This window comes from Culex quinquefasciatus, chromosome 2, assembly GCF_015732765.1.
Source record: "Culex quinquefasciatus strain JHB chromosome 2, VPISU_Cqui_1.0_pri_paternal, whole genome shotgun sequence".
In the NCBI taxonomy this organism is placed as follows: Eukaryota; Metazoa; Arthropoda; class Insecta; order Diptera; family Culicidae; genus Culex; species Culex quinquefasciatus.
Window position 1 is genome coordinate 203,868,974 of NC_051862.1, and position 19,057 is coordinate 203,888,030.

The 19,057-nt window shown below is 30.9% G+C and overlaps 2 protein-coding genes across 2 annotated transcripts; one reads left to right on the forward strand and one right to left on the reverse strand.

Annotated features, from left to right (window-relative positions):
• The first annotated feature begins 632 nt into the window (after nucleotides 1–632).
• LOC119767640 (ruvB-like helicase 2) lies at nucleotides 633–2,729 on the forward strand. The gene is made up of 3 exons (XM_038256645.1): nucleotides 633–781; nucleotides 1,104–1,405; nucleotides 1,468–2,729. Exons 2-3 carry the CDS (start codon nucleotides 1,139–1,141, stop codon nucleotides 2,611–2,613), a joined length of 1,413 nt encoding a protein of 470 aa, XP_038112573.1. The 5' UTR covers nucleotides 633–781; nucleotides 1,104–1,138; the 3' UTR covers nucleotides 2,614–2,729.
• A 4,870-nt stretch (nucleotides 2,730–7,599) lies between these two features.
• LOC119767549 (GILT-like protein 1) lies at nucleotides 7,600–15,605 on the reverse strand. The gene is made up of 3 exons (XM_038256391.1): nucleotides 14,968–15,605; nucleotides 14,738–14,902; nucleotides 7,600–8,909 (listed from the first exon to the last, which is right to left on the reverse strand). The coding sequence occupies exons 1-3, from the start codon at nucleotides 15,073–15,075 to the stop codon at nucleotides 8,490–8,492; spliced, it is 693 nt and encodes a 230-aa protein (XP_038112319.1). The 5' UTR covers nucleotides 15,076–15,605; the 3' UTR covers nucleotides 7,600–8,489.
• Nucleotides 15,606–19,057: the final 3,452 nt, after the last annotated feature.

Sequence of the window (19,057 nt, forward strand, 5' to 3'; positions counted from 1 at the left end):
AACTAAAAACTAAAAACTAAAAACTAAAAACTAAAAACTAAAAACTAAAAACTAAAAACTAAAAACTAAAAACTAAAAACTAAAAACTAAAAACTAAAAACTAAAAACTAAAAACTAAAAACTAAAAACTAAAAACTAAAAACTAAAAACTAAAAACTAAAAACTAAAAACTAAAAACTAAAAACTAAAAACTAAAAACTAAAAACTAAAAACTAAAAACAAAAAACTAAAAACTAAAAACTAAGACTAAAAACTAAAAACTAAAAACTAAAAACTAAAAACTAAAAACTAAAAACTAAAAACTAAAAACTAAAAACTAAAAACTAAAAACTAAAAACTAAAAACTAAAAACTAAAAACTAAAAACTAAAAACTAAAAACTAAAAACTAAAAACTAAAAAAAATCCTGCAGATGATTTTTTTAATATTATTTACATTAGGAACGAGCAGAACGAATTGTTCACACTTGGTCTTCGGCCCATTTACAATGTTCTGTGTGAAATAATGATTTTGTTTCTTTTGATTCACCCCTCGAAACCACTTTTAAATTAACCAAAGTCACACGAATTTTCTGTGCCCCACTTTACCGTGCAGCTTGCGAACTGTCAAACAAAAAGTGAAGCTCACAAGTTCCAAAACCAAAACATAACCTCCAAAAACTCTGCACAAAGCAAAAGGCAGTGATTTTAGTAAAAATTGGTCCGCCTAAAAAAAATTGCGGATTTTTGGTGAAAATAGTTGATATTTTGTTAAAAATAGTTTGATTAAGGGGTGTTTACTTGGTAAGTAATATAATCAAACAAAATTTCATGTGTGGTTTAAAGAAATAACCAAGTTTTTACTTACTTATGCGGCATGGAAGATGATTGTTTGAATTTGCGAAATCTAGATTATTTAATTCACTGATTATCTAAAGTTTAATCAAAATGTGATAATAGAAAACTGAATTTAGTTAAGTTTTCAATTAATTCGACTGAATTTGAGAGGTTTCGATTCTAGAACTTTCCTGCCAAAAAAGAAACGATTAAACTCGTTGCCTTGGTTTCCCGGCAAATTTGTTTGACATTTCAAACTTGAATCTAATCCTTCCGCAAAACCTTCCAGAACCGCTTTCAAACCCACACACAAACCAAGTCACGATGGCCGCCGAGCTGGACAAGATCGAGGTGCGAGACATTGCGCGCATCGAGCGAATCGGAGCGCACTCGCACATCCGCGGCCTCGGGCTGGACGATGTGCTGGAGGCACGGGCCGTGTCGCAGGGCATGGTTGGCCAGAAGGAGGCTAGGCGCGCCGCCGGAATCGTGGTGCAGATGGTGCGGGAGGGCAAGATTGCCGGGAGGTGTATTCTGCTGGCTGGGGAGCCCAGTACGGGAAAGACGGCGATTGCCGTGGGAATGGCCCAGGTGAGGATGCACGGTTGTTGATGAGATTCATGTTCAGCTAACGGATTTTATTGTTGTTTTAGGCCCTCGGAAATGAAACCCCTTTCACGAGCATGTCCGGGTCGGAGATTTACTCGCTGGAGATGAACAAAACGGAGGCGTTGTCCCAGGCCCTCCGCAAGAGCATCGGCGTTCGCATCAAGGAAGAAACGGAAATCATCGAGGGAGAAGTGGTGGAGATTCAGATTGACCGTCCGGCGTCCGGAACCGGTCAGAAGATGGGCAAGGTCACCATCAAGACGACCGACATGGAAACAAACTACGATTTGGGCAACAAGATCATCGAATGCTTCATGAAGGAGAAGATCCAAGCCGGAGACATCATCATGATTGACAAGGCCTCCGGAAAGGTCAGCAAACTGGGCAGAAGCTTCACCCGGGCACGTGACTACGATGCCAGCGGTCCTCAGACCAGATTCGTACAATGCCCCGAGGGAGAGCTGCAAAAACGTAAGGAGGTTGTCCACACCGTAACTCTGCACGAAATCGACGTCATCAACAGCCGAACCCACGGCTTCCTAGCTCTGTTCGCCGGTGACACCGGTGAAATCAAGCAGGAAATCCGCGACCAGATCAACAGCAAGGTCATGGAGTGGCGCGAGGAAGGCAAGGCCGAAATCAACCCCGGCGTACTCTTCATCGACGAGGCGCACATGCTGGACATCGAGTGCTTCTCTTTCCTCAACCGCGCCCTCGAAAGCGACATGGCCCCCGTCGTCATCATGGCCACCAACCGTGGCATCACCAAAATCCGAGGAACCACCTATCGCAGCCCGCACGGCATCCCGATCGACCTGCTCGACCGCATGATCATCATCCGGACGGTTCCGTACTCGGCGAAAGAAATCAAAGAAATCCTCAAGATCCGCTGCGAGGAAGAGGACTGTCAGATCAACACCGAAGCGCTGATGGTGCTCGGTCGTATCGCCACCGAGACCAGCCTCCGTTACGCCATCCAGTCCATCACGACGGCCCACCTGGTGAGCAAGCGGCGCAAGGCGGCGGAAATTACCGTCGAAGACATCCGCAAGGTGTACTCGCTGTTCCTGGACGAGAAGCGCTCCAGCAAGATTATGAAGGACTTCCAGGACGAGTACCTGTTCTACGATGACAGCTTGCCGCAGGCGGAGCAGCAGCAGCAACAGGCCATGGAGATGGAGACGAATTGAGGAGAGGTGAGATTTTGAATTCCACACATCTTATAATTACAAAACAATACTTTTAAAGATTCCTTTTGCGAGTGCTTATCGTTGTACAAGATCAATAAACTTACACAGGTATGATAGCAGATGGGTGCTGATTTGGTCCGAAAACTCCGCCACAAAATGTTTTATAAGGTTCTAATTTCGTCTTGAGCAACGTTCCATAAAAATTGCAATTTTTTCAGCTTTTCGAAAAAATTTAGAAATTGACGTTGGCGGACACTAAAAAAAATCAATGTAAAAACAAAAAAAGAATGGGAATATTCAAAATTTTAGATAAAAGAAATTTAAATGAAAACTTTGCAAAAATTAAATATGTTAAATTTAATTGAAACTCAAAAATTTTCAAATAAAAAAACTGCAATTTTAACAGTTTTTAATCAAATATCAAAATCACTACAAAAATAAAAAAATTTAAAAATTCAAAAGTTAAAGTAGGTTAAAGTTTACAAAATTAAAACATAAAAAAATAAATTAAAAAAAAAATCTTAAAATTCTTAAACTTAAATTCTTAAATATCTCAATTTTTCAATTCTTAAATTCTTAAATTCTTATATTCTTAAATTCTTAAATTCTTAAATTCTTAAATTCTTAAATTCTTAAATTCTTAAATTCTTAAATTCTTAAATTCTTAAATTCTTAAATTCTTAAATTCTTAAATTCTTAAATTCTTAAATTCTTAAATTCTTAAATTCTTAAATTCTTAAAGTCTTAAATTCTTAAATTCTTCAATTCTTCAATTCTTAAATTCTTAAATTCTTAAATTCTTAAATTCTTAAATTCTTAAATTCTTAAATTCTTAAATTCTTAAATTCTTAAATTCTTAAATTCTTAAATTCTTAAATTCTTAAATTCTTAAATTCTTAAATTCTTAAATTCTTAAATTCTTAAATTCTTAAATTCTTAAATTCTTAAATTCTTACATTCTTAAATTCTTAAAATTCTTAAATTCTTAAATTCTTAAATTCTTAAATTCTTAAATTCTTAAATTCTTAAATTCTTAAATTCTTAAATTCTTCATTTCCTCAATTCTTAAATTCTTAAAATTCTTAAATTCTTAAATTCTTAAATTCTGAAATCTTAATCTTAAATTTTTATAATTTTAAATTCTCAAATTTTTAATTATTAAATTGTTGAATTTTGGAACAAAGAAATTAAAATGAAACTTTTTAAAAATAAAAATTAAAAAAAATTGATACTCAAAAATTTTAAAATAAAAAAATGATATTTAAAAAATTCAATATTAAAATGAAAAAAAATTAAAATCTTCAAAAATTCAAAGCTTCGGAGCAAAACATTCAAAAATTTAAAGATCTGAAAATTGAAAAAAATATACGAATCAGAGGCGCCGACTAGTCCAAAATGTTGGGGGGGCACGGTTGTTTTCCGAAATCGTTAGGTGAGAGTGACGATTGATGTTTAAGTTTATTGTGTATCACGAATTTTACCAATATGAATATTACGATGTGATACGAGTTTTTTTCATTCGGAATCCATTTTTTTTTTTGACAAAGATTATTTATTAAAAAGTGATTGAGAATGTTTATTGGGGAAGTTTTTTATATGTTTGGAAGGCGAATTCGTTCTAATTGGCATATTCTCACTTATTTTCCAGAAGTAACAGTCAATAATAAAAATGATCAGGTATTTAAAATTCAACAACACTAATATTCTAAAAATGAAAACAAAAGTAAAAAGCAAAAATTTAGAACTTTAGAAATTGGAAAATACACATTAAAAAAACAACATGTTTTCAAATCTGCAATTTAGAAAAAAAATAACAGAAAATAAATAAATATTTCAAAATTAAAAAAAAAGTTTAAAAAACTCTAGGGTTAAAAAAACTCATGGCTTAAAAAATTTAAGAAATCAAAAGTAGAAATTCAGAAATTTAAAAAATCAGAAACTTGGAAATTACAAAAAATTTAAAGAATTTAAGAATTTTGGAATTTAAGAATTTAAGAATTTAAAAATTTAAAAATTTAAGAATTTAAGAATTTAAGAATTTAAGAATTTAAGAATTTAAGAATTTAAGAATTTAAGAATTTAAGAATTTAAGAATTTAAGAATTTAAGAATTTAAGAATTTAAGAATTTAAGAATTTAAGAATTTAAGAATTTAAGAATTTAAGAATTTAAGAATTTAAGAATTTAAGAATTTAAGAATTTAAGAATTTAAGAATTTAAGAATTTAAGATAACCAATAAGATACACAAACGGTTTTTAATTTTTTGACAATTTGATACGACCAAAAATTTGCAATTTTTTTAAATGAAATCAAGAAAAAAATTACCTAAAATTACCCAAAAAAAAAAAGAGCAATTCCAGCCCAAAACAGGATTTTTTAGGTACTTTTTTCTCGACCCTCTCCGATTTCAATGAAACTTTGTAGACATGTTATCCTAGGTATATATAAGCCATTTTTGTGTATATGGAGCCAGTAACACTCGATAATGACATTTTAGAAGGGCGTACGTGTTTTCAATATTTTTGTATTTCGTAATTTAAATATTGCTGTACCTGAAACATCGCACAACGGGGTTTCTCTTCTCTTCATTCTCAGCTACCACCTATCTCCTATTTTTATTTTGCTCTTCTGATTCCCAATTCTTCACTGATTCTTTTATTTAATATCCAACATGGGTAATTCTCCGCCAACTCACACAGCAGTTGCCCCGACCCCTCTTCGATTTGCGTGAAACTTTGTCCTAAGGGGTAACTTTTGTCCCTGATCACGAATCCGAGGTCCGTTTTTTGATATCTCGTGACGGAGGGGCGGTACGACCCTTCCATTTTGAACATGCGAAAAAGAGGTGTTTTCAATAATTTGCAGCCTGAAACGGTGATGAGATAGAAATTTGGTGTCAAAGGGACTTTTATGTAAATTAGACGCCCGATTTGATGGCGTACTCAGAATTCCGAAAACGTATTTTCATCGAAAAACACTAAAAGTTTTAAAATTCTCCCATTTTCCGTTACTCGACTGTAAAAATTTTGGAACATGTCATTTTATGGGAAATTTAATGTACTTTTCGAATCTACATTGTCCCAGAAGGGTCATTTTTCATTTAGAACAAAATTTTCATTTTAAAATTTCGTGTTTTTCTAACTTTGCAGGGTTATTTTTTAGAGTGTAACAATGTTCTACAAAGTTGTAGAGCAGACAATTACAAAATTTTGATATATATACATAAGGGGTTTGCTTATAAACATCACAAGTTATCACGATTTTACGAAAAAAAGTTTTAAAAAAGTTGGTCGTCATCGATCATGGCCGTTCATGGTCACCCGCGACAGACACGGACGACGAAACAAAGAGAAACGCAAAAAGTAACTTTTTCAAAACTTTTTTTCGTAAAATCGCGATAACTTGTGATGTTTATAAGCAAACCCCTTATGTCTATATATCAAAATTTTTGTAATTGTCTGCTCTACAACTTTGTACAACATTGTTACACTCTAAAAACAACCCTGCAAAGTTAGAAAAACACGAAATTTTAAAATAAAAATTTTGTTCTAAATGAAAAATGACCCTTCTGGGACAATGTAGATTCGAAAAGTACATTAAATTTCCCATAAAATGACATGTTCCAAAATTTTTACAGTCGAGTAACGGAAAATGGGAGAATTTTAAAACTTTTTAGTGTTTTTTCGATGAAAATACGTTTTTCGGAATTCTGAGTACGCCATCAAATCGGGCGTCTAATTTTACATAAAAGTCCCTTTGACACCAAATTTCTATCTCATCACCGTTTCAGGCTGCAAATTATTGAAAAACACCTCTTTTTCGCATGTTCAAATGGAAGGGTCGTACCGCCCTCCGTCACGAGATATCAAAAACGGACCTCGAATTCGTGATCAGGGACAAAAGTTACCCCTTAGGACAAAGTTTCACGCAAATCGAAGAGGGGTCGGGGCAACTTTTCCCGATTTCGTGTGAGTTGGTAGAGAATTACCCACATTTGATTTTAATTTTACTAACTTTTGATTCTCTTATCTCTCAAAGATTTTCCACTCTTTTCTATCAATTGATACTGCTGTAACAAACTTTGTTTTGTTTTTTTTCCTTAAGAATATACTTTTCCTTAATGTACTAGTAATATCAAGTCTATTTATCATTCGACTAATCTTTTTTGATTTTATTGCGAATTTATTTATTTGAATAATTCTTTATCTTTCCTATAAATTATCATTACTATAATCTAAGCCTGATTTGTATCTCTTTTTATTAACTATTGTCTAATTTTACATCTAATACATCTAGCTTCTCATTTTTATTCTTCAAAATACGCTCATCATTCTCTTACTATTGATACTTGATTTTTATAAAATAAATAATCTTTTACTGTCAATTGTTTTCAATCTTCACCCTTTTTTCAAACAAGTGAGGTTTGAGCCCTTACTTAATTTATGGAATGGTTAAAGGATTAACACAAATATTACTATTGTATTTTTGGTAAACTTTTATAACATGCTTAGGACCAAAAATTGTAACAAAACACTGCGACAAAAGAAATAGCAACAGATAAACAGACTCAACAATAGGGAAGATTTCAGGAGAAAACAATACACAGTAAATAACAATAAGTTTTTGAATTCAAACTAAATAAAACAGTTTCTGCTTTAAAGACAGTTGTTAGGCACACTATAAATGGTTAGGCGCTTATACTTACATCAAACCCTACTTAATGTACCACCCCTGGCCGAGTTAAAATGCGTAACCGGAAAAGAAGGTGTGCATGCCTGGCACGAACACTCAAAGCGTGTTCTAGCGTGCTGCTCGTACTGACTCAGAGCAAGGGTGAGATGTAGGTGTAAGGGCAGTGCGTGTTCGTCGGGGACCTAGTGCATAAGATCGGTCAAGGCCCGTTCTTACACTGAAAATTGCGAATTGAGAATTTAACAAGAATCAATCGGTTAATTAAATATTGTGAAAATTGATGGAAACAACTTATTTTGTTATTCATTAGTCTATTTATTTAACACCTTATTTTTATTCATTACGGTTCGATTCAAAGTACAAGGTCAGTTAGACATTGATCTGGATTGCTGTATTGTAAACTATCTATTTTCTCTACAAACTACGCTTGGAGCATCAATCAACTTCCACTACCACATTTATCAGTACTGTTGTGTTTTCACTTGCAAACTGGGGGGAGCTGCGCTAAAACTATATTTTTATTTATTTATTTTTTCACTAAAGATAGCTCTATTAGCTGTACGCTATAGCTGATTTGACAAAGTATGTTTTCATTCTCACAGTAATTAGGTATAATCTGGCGCGAGAAATCAACGCGCTCTAATTCACGTTTTCCAATGCTAAATATGCCTTCTAGGTGAACATTACTGCACTAATTGATATTATCTACGGTTTGCTACCGTACGAGACCTGATGAGTAACATTCAAAATTTGATTCTACCTCTAATTAGTTCATTTCAAGTTTTGTATGCGGTGCGGAACTTTATGTTCATGTTTTTCTTTCCTTCAACATGACTGAGTGCGCTTTTATTTCTTATGGTAATGGTATCATTGACTAATATTATTCGGTTGAATAATGTTGGAAAACCTTTTTCTTTTCTTCTTGAGGACAAACGAAAATCCAACTTTGAATCACAGCAACAATAAAATAAAGTTAGGATCAACAAGAAATCGATGTTTTGTGGAGGGCATCATCGTTGTGTGTGTGTGTGTGTTTAGAAATAACTTAATCGTAACGTTGTGGAATTGACGACGATCTACTGCAGCAGCAGCAGGACCGAGCGCTGGATGCGTTCCGGAATTTGCCAGATCTCCTCGTACACCTCGGTCCGGAAGCGGTTCAGCGAGTAGAGAACCATCTGCTATCATTCACACGGAAGTGGTTTCGGCCCACGGCCCGAGGCGATCTTGCACACCTCCCCAAACAGATCCTTCAGGATGGAAGCTTGCCGGCCCTGCTGCCCGTCGAGGGTGATCGTCGGAATAAACGAGACCGCCGGTCGGAGTGCGTGCGTCGCCTCGCCGTGCAGTTTGAGCAACTCCGCACCGTGTGGACTGTCGTAGCACTTTTGAATCGATTCGATTTCAACGCCATTCTCCTTCGCGCACCGGTAGAACGCGTCCTTGGGAATTCGATTGTCCCGGATCATACAGGCGACCATGTCGAGGCGAACCTTGGCGTCGTGCACCGCCTCGATGACGCACGCGTGGATGATGTTGGCCTCGCACTCGCTCGGACCGTGCTGGCAGTCAAACGCTAGCGAACCGTCCGCGTTGGTGCTGGTCTGAAAAATAAACAAAAAATATTTTAAAAAATTCCCGAAAATTTCGATTTTACAATTTTTTTTTGAGTTCTCTTTTTCTACAGCCGATCAGAGATTGTTTTGTCTCAAAAAATCCCAACCGCCCCGATTATAATTGATCCCAGGACTTTATAAAGGTTTTTAGTGTTTTCTTAGCGTGAAGCACACGAAGCAGAATTTGGAGTCGAGAGAGTTGCTCTCTTGCTCACAGTCTTGTCTCCAGAGTACAGAACATGTAAAGAGCGGATTCGTTAATTCGAATGGAACTGCCTTCGAATTTGTGAATCCAAATTCGCTAATTGGAACGACTGACAGCTGTCAGAAGCACAAAATCACGAACAATGGGGTCAAAAAGTAAACATTCGTTTGACAACTCAGTTATGATGTTTGAGTGCTTTTCAATTCAAATACGTTCGAATTAGTGGATATTCGAAGTAGCAAAATTCGAATTATTACCGAAAAGGACCTAGTAAAAATAATTTTATGAAAAAAAAATTGAATTATCGAATCCGCTCCGTATTAAACATTTTAAGGTCTTTACAAATATTTTTTGCCACAAAAAAAATAAGTAATTTGATAATAAAAGCACATTTTTCACGGATTGGGTTTTCTGATTTCAAATGTTCATTAGGGTGACAAGAACAAAATAAAATTTTGGAAACCCTAAATCGATTCTTTAGGTAAAAATAAGTAAATGTGCGAATTTTAAGCCAAATCGGTTAAGGTAGGAGGGTCGCTTTTTATCGTTGAAGTTTGAATGGGAAAATCCGCAAAAATGTATGAGGAAAAGAAAAAAAAATCAAAATTCCAAATTGTGTCGGATCATTGTCAAGTGTGCGTAAATTTTATGACAAACAACTTTGTCGAAGACTGCAAAACGATCCAAGTTAACCCTGACGAGTTATTAGCGATTCAAAGAAGACGTTTTTGTATGAAATATTGTTTTTCACCAACTTTAACGATCTGTAGCGACCTTAACCTAAACCGATTTCGCTCAATATGTTCGCAGTTACTTATTTTTGCCTTAGGAATCGAATCAGGGGGTAACCCTGAGGTAGATTTTTTATTGTCACCCTACTGTTCATCAACAAGACATCTGCAATTGATTTTCATGAATGTTACAGCATTTTTTCGTAATAATTTTAAGAGTAGTTTTAAATCAATTTCTTCAAGAACTAAAAACAATATTTTTTTATTGCTCTTTGTATTTAATGAGCCCACGATGATCTTTTTTCATACCGTAAACCGGGGTGACTTTGATAGGATTTCAATTTGTTTTTAGAATATTTTCCAACAGGTAAGGTTTTTCCTAAGATTATTATTTTTAAAACATGTACTGGGGTAGAAAATCGAAACACGAAATTTCTATTATTTTCTTCTCTGAATTTCTCTAAACTAAAATATGACTCCAAAAATGATCCAAACTAAGAAAATGGCAAAAAAATGATAATCTAACAATTTAATAATTTAATAATTTAATAATTTAATAATTTAATAATTAAATAATTTAATAATTTAATAATTAAATAATTTAATAATTTAATAATTTAATAATTTAATAATTTAATAATTTAATAATTTAATAATTTAATAATTTAATAATTTAATAATTAAAAAATTTAATAATTTAATAATTTAATAATTTAATAATTTAATAATTTAATAATTTAATAATTTAATAATTTAATAATTTAATAATTTAATAATTTAATAATTTAATAATTTAATAATTTAGTAATTTAATAATTTAATAATTTAATAATTTAATAATTTAATAATTTAATAATTTAATAATTTAATAATTTAATAATTTAACAATTTAATAATTTAATAATTTAATAATTTAATAATTTAACAATTTAATAATTTAATAATTTAATAATTTAATAATTTAATAATTTAATAATTTAATAATTTAATAATTTAATAATTTAATAATTTAATAATTTAATAATTTAATAATTTAATAATTTAATAATTTAATAATTTAATAATTTAATAATTTAATAATTTAATAATTTAATAATTTAATAATTTAATAATTTAATAATTTAATAATTTAATAATTTAATAATTTAATAATTTAATAATTTAATAATTTAATAATTTAATAATTTAATAATTTAATAATTTAATAATTTAATAATTTAATAATTTAATAATTTAATAATTTAATAATTTATTAATTTAATAATTTAATAATTTAATAATTTATTAATTTAATAATTTAATTATTTAATAATTTAATAATTTAATAATTTAATAATTTAATAATTTAATAATTTAATAATTTAATAATTTAATAATTTAATAATTTAATAATTTAATAATTTAATAATTTAATAATTTAATAATTTAATAATTTAATAATTTAATAATTTATTAATTTAATAATTTAATAATTTAATAATTTAATAGTTTAATAATTTAATAATTTAATAATTTAATAATTTAATAATTTAATAATTTAATAATTTAATAATTTAATAATTTAATAATTTAATAATTTAATAATTTAATAATTTAAAAATTTAATAATTTAATAATTTAATAATTTAATAATTTAATAATTTAATAATTTAATAATTTAATAATTTAATAATTTAATAATTTAATAATTTAATAATTTAATAATTTAATAATTTAATAATTTAATAATTTAATGATTTAATAATTTAATAATTTTATAATTTATTAATTCAATAATTTAATAATTTAATAATTTAATAATTTAATTATTTAATAATTTAATAATTTAATAATTTAATTATTTAATAATTTAATAATTTAATAATTTAATAATTTAATAATTTAATAATTTAATAATTTAATAATTTAATAATTTAATAATTTAATTATTTAATAATTTAATAATTTAATAATTTAATAATTTAATAAATTAATAATTTAATAATTTAATAATTTAATAATTTAATAATTTAATAATTTAATAATTTAATAATTTAATAATTTAATAATTTAATAATTTAATAATTTAATAATTTAATAATTTAATAATTTAATAATTTAATAATTAAATAATTTAATATTTAAATAATTAAATAATTTAATAATTTGATAACTTAAGAACTTTCTTCAAACATTAAAAATTATCAAAAAAATCAATTGTAATATTTTCGTAATTTTTCAATTGAATAATTCGTACTTTTTTAAGTTTTTTGAGTCTGTAAGTTTTGACAAGTTCAAATTATGAATACCTTTTTTTTATTTGAACATGTAAATTCTGAAGTTTCAAATTGTTGAATTCCAGATTTCTTATTTTTTTTTTAATTTAACATTAACATCTCATTAGACGGAGATTTTAGCAGATTTCTAAGTGTATTTCGTCATGTTGTGATAATTGGGAATAGAATCAATTATACCTGAATCATAGTGGCAACAGAATTTTTAATTTTTTCAATAAACCAAAAATTAAAAAAATATATTTTTTATATTGAAAAAAACATAGAAAATTTAAAAAGTTTCATAGTTTCAAATTTTTAAAATTCGGTAATTTTTCGAATTTTGTTATTTTGATTTTAAGAAAAATAGTATTTTTTTGAGCAGCTGTTTTAAAAATAATGAGTTCTAATGTTATGTTAAATTTATATAACAAATCTCTATACATTAAAAATAATCGCTCCTTGTAGATTATTTCAAAGTTTCGTATTAAGAAAAAAAGCAATCAATAATTTTTAAAAGAAAATTTTCTTTATTTACAGCTTCTTAGAAATTGATGTTTTCGCACTTAACGAAAAAAAAATCCTAATAATATTTTCCTTTGTAATTTGAAAGAATTTCTATCGCTCTCAATTATTTTGTTTATCAAAATTGCTATTCGCGCGAAATCCGCGCCTGAGCAAAATTAGCCAGCAAATCCGCGCCAGATCCGCGCGATACGCGCCATCCGCGCGATCCGCGCCGTCCGTAACAACCCTGTTTTTCTTTCAAGGCTTGATAAAAGAATAGGTTAAATTGTTGCTAAAAAAAAAGTCATTACGATTTTGAAACAAATGAGTTTTTATCAGTGTCACCTAGTTTTTACAAGACCTATTTCCAATAGTGTTTCAAATGTTGCTGATCCAATTTTTTTTAAATTTTTTTTTAACATTTTTTTTTATCTGGACATTTTCAAGTGTTCGTCTTGATTCCAATACTATAACATCTCAATTATATCTCTAACAATCTAAGAATTTTTAAGCCTTTCAAAAAAAAAAAATCCGGGGTAATTTTTCTTTATATAATTTTATTAAATTCTCGAAAATTTCAAACATGAGTTGTTTAAAATTTGAAAACGGAAAAATTGAAAAATTCATCTTTTTTTCAGAAAGGCTGACTTTCGAGTAATCGCTGTAATTGACCGTTCTCCTTTTAAACGTTGGTCCTTATCATAAAATCCAAATCCAAGGGTGGGTGTTTCACAGACGATGTTTCGAGCGTGTGCCAGACATTTGGAAAATAATATTTCAAAAGAGCACAAAACTTTTGTAAACAACAGTGTATCCCTTTCACTCATATGACAGTTTGCATAAGGTGTAAGAGGGCTCTTGTTTACAAAATTTGTGTACCCTAATGAAATGGAAAGCACGATTTTTTTAGGTGCACAAACTTTAAAAAAATCATTAAATCAATATTTTGTAAAAATATCAACCGGAACTTGTTTCGTTAGTCTTCAAATGCTTAAACTCGCTATTTCTAATGGATTTCTATGACTGTAAATTGATTTATTTTAATTTTAGACAAAACACACAGAGACTTTTTACAGACATTTAAAAAAAATCATATGGCATCCCTGTCCAAATCAATCCTTATCAGAATTTCGCGTTTTGTATGGTTTTAATTATGTATTTTAGAGTTTTTTTTCTCAGAATTTATTTTCCCTAAAAGAGCACGCTGCTAGCAAAATCTAAATTTAGAAACATGTACCCTCCCTGTAAATGCTCATGAATTAATCTCAGTTAAAAGGTTCTCCAAATCTCTGAATTGCAGTTGTAACAACCTTGAGCAGAACTGTTTAATTCTAATAAACACTAATTGAATTGAATTGAATAATGTATTTTTTATTTTAATATAAAAAATACATAATTAATACCCGAAAATTTAAAGAATTACTTTTCTACAGGAAAAGACAACTTCATTTTCAACCAAATAGGGGAACTATACCCTTTCTCAGCCTATTTCTACTATCGGCCTATCAGCACTTTGATCATGAATTACAGCTTATATAAAGTGTTTTTGACTGTTCCAAAGTAATAAATAGCTCAAATAAAAGTGAGCAAGCAACTCTCCATTGTTGAAACATCTGAAAATGTTGATTTAATAGCAGAAACGGCAAAAGTAATGAGAATTGGTCGAACGGCTTAGTGTGATTAAAATGGGTATATTTCCCCTAAATCACTTTCAAGTGGACATGAAAACGGCGTACTAAATCATAAATTTAATCTAATTGATCATTTAAATCAAATACTTTTCTGAGGCTATTGCTAGTTTCATAAATAGTAATAAACAGTAAAAAGAACAAAAGCCTGATCGATCTTTTCTATTTCTTAATATGTAAATCTGTCTTTAAATATTGTATTTGTGAAGTTTTTTTGTTATTAATTTCTAATAAATCGATTTTTTTTTTAATAAAAATTATCAAAATGGTTCAGATAAAACCCACAACATTGAGAAACAAAACATCAAATACATTTTGTAATAAGAATAGAATCTCGTCAATCTTTTAGAATCCGTGGTTAAGAAAGATAAATAAAAAAATCCAATAAATTGTCGAAGATTGTCAACAAGAAAAAAAAAAAACATCCACTCACCGTCGCCTTCCCGTACGGCACAAACTGGATCTCAATCAGGCTCGGTGCTCTGGTGTAGGCCGGCTGCAGCTGCTTGATGACAAAGTTCTTCGAGTCCGGACACTGGGCTTCGTAGAATACCATCACGTACACGGGGGCGTCCGACGCGGGCTGTGGCATATTGTCCTGAGTGGGGTGAATTTTTGCATTGAATTGTAATTTAGGAAAATATTGAGGTGTGGAATTATTACCTGGAGCGCCTTCTGCTGTGGATCATTGGTGAAGCCCTTGTAGAGCAATATCAACATGATTATGAATAGAACTAGGTAAACTATTCGCATCAATCGTTTCTGGAACATTTTTTCTGGATTCGTTTTCGGGGGATATTGAGCAGTTGGAAAATTATTGCGCTGAGTCCAATGGTCGTCTTACACGTATACGTGTTCTCGTGAATTGTCACAGGTTTTTATCTCCTTGCAAATGTAGATTAATACCCACAAACATAAATCAAGGTACTAATCACTTGGAACTGGAAACACGACTTTTAACCTAATATTTACCTAACAACTAATTTTCAAAACTTAAAGCTTAAAACTCAACTTGACGAACTAACAGTACTTAATTTGTAACAAGTCTTGAAAACAACGCAATCTTTTGGTTTAGTTTCCACCTGAGCAATATCTTATAATTGGTAATATGGAACAAATCGATCCGTTTACTCTCCGCTACCGTGTGTGTGTCGGTCGAGATAAGAAGAACTTCTCCTCCCACTCTACCCCCTTCCTCGTAGCCTGTATTATTATGCACAGTCCACCAAACGTGAGATGACGAGAGTGCGAGAGTTAGACAGAAAAAATGTCGTCCTTATCATTGAATTTGGCAAACAAAATTGTGGCGTCAAACGTGTTGTTGTACGAGAGTGAAAGAGAGAGAGAGAGAGAGAGAGAGCTGCTAAGGCCCGGTGCTCGTTTGACGTTTGCTCCACCTCCTGCTCCCTGCTTTCTCATTCACCCTCCCCATCAAGTTGGTTGACGTTGTGGGCGGGATTAAACGGAGTGGATCGCTTGTGTGGACTGAAACTGTGAGCGTTTTTGAACGGACCGTTGATTTCGCTATGGGCTGAGTGAGGTAGGTACGATTTCACAGCAAATTCCTTAGAAAATTAGAAAGATCTTAGAAAATTGATCCCTGAACCTTCTGCTTGGGAGACAGAAGTCGTAACCAATCAGCCACGGAGCCGGTTTAAACTTTAATTACCTAACCAAAGTTATACTAAAACGTTGTTATTTAGATTTACAAAATTCTTGTATTTAAACCAAATAATTTTATTATATCTTTGGTAAAATGTAGTAAATAAATGTGTCAACAATCAGTTTCAATCAACATTTCGGAAGATTTCCTTAGATTTAAAATTTGAAAAATATTTTCAACGGCCTAAGCAATTTTTTTTTAAAGAAAGCATTTGCAAGTTGTTTGCAAGTAGGTGAAAATGGGGCATGAGGAACAATTCAAGCAAAACATTGTAAAAGGGCCGAAGCCGAAGTGTAAACAAAGAGTCTATCCTGCTCGTTCCTAATGTAAAAACATCAACTGACGTGAGCAGGACTCTTTGTTTACACTTCGGCTTCGGCCTTATTACAATGTTTTGCTTGAATTGCCCATGTCACCATACACACACACACATGGGCAATTTTTTTCTTGCCCCTATGTGGTCGTCTTGCCCCACTTCCCCCTATTGCTTCAACATAAAAAAAGTAAAAAAAAAAATGTTGACAAAACGTATTTTTTTCGAGAAAACAGCTGTTCAAGGTTTTCAAAATAATTAAATACTCAATGAGCTCACTTGCACGAAGACACATTTTTCGAAATACATATGTCTCGTATGATATCTAAATTACCAACTTTTTCAAAACCACCAATGCGCCATGGGTTTCCTATGGACCGTTTGAAAAAGAAAGCGAGGTATCAAAACCATTAGATCGAATTAAAATTGAATGGGGGTCATCTGCTACCACTTCATCATAAAATTAATATTGTTTTTTTCCTTGCCCAGCTCTGCTTTGAAAGAAAAAATAGCCGTGAAAAACAAAATTTAAAATTTTAAGCTTAACTCTCAAATTTTGTAAAATTCAAGTATCAAAAAATGCTTTATTCGTTAAAACTAAATTTAATTTGCAATTTAAGTTCAAATTAAATTTTAAAAAGTTTACAATCGATTGTAGTTTTCCATTACAAATTATATTTTTTTTAGCTAAATTGATTTAAAAAATTGGGAGGGGGACCTCAACATTTTGAAAATGTTTTCTAAACTTATTTTGAAAATGATTTTTAGCTGAAAATGGATCGAACAATTAAAACAAATTAAAGTCTGATTTGTTAAGCAATAATACAGTTCTGGAGTTTTTTTTGAAAAGGACCAATAAACCAAATTTTCAGTTTTTGCTTTTTGGGTGTTTTTCAATACCCCTGACTCAAGGCGGTTCTAAAAACACCCAAAACGCAAAAACTGGAAATTTGGTTTATTGGACCTTTTCAAAAAAAACTCCAGAGTTCAGCCTTGATTATCCGATGTTTTTATTCGGAGCTCTTCAAAGAAACATTGGACAATCAATAATTTAAAAAATGAATTAGTATTTTTTATTTAATCGCCAAATTTGAGTATAACAACTCCAAATTAGTCAGCTTTTAGTAATTTTCAGCAATCATTTTTTTTTTGCTTCCTGATTTTTGGGGAGATTTTGAAGTGGGAGGAGGGGGGGACCAAAATTTGAAATAAAATGTTTAATGGCTTTAGAATAAAGCAACTTTAAAATGGGAAAGTAAAGTAAATAATAATTAATTTATATGTTTATACAAGTTGTTTACAATTTTGATTAAAAATATTTCTCAATACAGCCCAGACTCGATTATCCGCAGGCCTCGAAAAATTTTCACTTCGGATAATCGAATCACGATTTTTTTTTCCGTTGTTTTTTATTGACGAGCTAAAGTATGACCCCTAAGCTACCAATATGGCGGTGACGAAATATAGAATAAATGCATTCTATTATTTAACAGGATAATCGAGGCTTCGGATAATCAAGTCTGGACTGTGCAAGTAATTTTTAATCTTCAAATATTGTTAACTCTTGAATTTCAAAAAAGTTGGCTAGTTTATGAAAGTTTAAGCATTATTTTATCTAGTTTAATTAAAACTTGATTTGAATTAGCTTTTTAAGGCTCATAGTTTTTACTCTATGTTGGTTGTTGGATCAAATTTCGGATATTTTCAGCGCTGATTAAAAACACAATACGGCATATTTTTATTAAACGTCATATCGTTTTATTTCTGATATTTTTTTTTCTTCCTCTGTCTCTCCACCATAGTTCAAAAAGAGTACATTTTCGATTATACAATCTTCTTTCTTTTATACAAATGGATAGCTAATTGTTTTTTCTTTTCTTCATCTTTTTTTTTTCTTCTCCCTTTCCACTACTCATTACTACTCTTTTTTCTCACAATGCGTTCGCGTTCACTCTGTTCTCGCACCAACTTTTCTCTCTCTCTTTCTAGCCCCCGTGTTCAAGCCAAACTCGATTTTGCTTCGATTTTCAATTTTCGTAGGAAGTTTCGGAGTCTGCCTCAAAGTGCGGTTGCTCGCTATCGCGGGTTGGAAAACAAAATAAATCCCACTTCTCGTTACTGAAGACATCAAATTGCTTTTTTTCTTTTTATTTATCGGAAAAATTAATATGTTCTATTAGGAAGTAACCAACGGTTTGGCTGGTTTGGGCTTGCGCTGTGTGTTTCAATGTGTGTGTGTGTGGCTTACAAAATTAGTGGTCAATTTATCTACTTTACAAATAAATTATTCGTGTTTTGCGCTGCTGCTGCTGCTAAACTAAATGCTCTCTGCTTTACACGGCTTACACATAACTAGTTGTTTTGCTGACTTGTCATGAATATGAACGCGATTCGTCTCAGTTTGGAAACATTGCTAGAAGTTGTAATGATGTTGTGCTTGGCTTTGCTTTAAATATTTTTTTTACACATTTAATTTATAGTTTGTTGGTGGAAATAATAATAATAATAGTTTAAAACAGATGGCGTCGTTGTTGCGTTCATGAAGTTTGGAGGAAGGTTAAGTTAAAACTAGTTTACGAGCAACACGAAGAAGAAAATGGTAGGAATCATTCGGCGTTTCTCGAAATTTGTTTAAACTAAATTAAGTTAAATCAAACGCCCTGCTTCACTCTCGTTCATTTGCCCTCATTTCAGTTACACTTTACTAGTCGTTCAAATTAAATTTAGCTTACACGATACAGCGTTTAGTTTCTAGCGATTCTGTTTGCTTTCCTCTT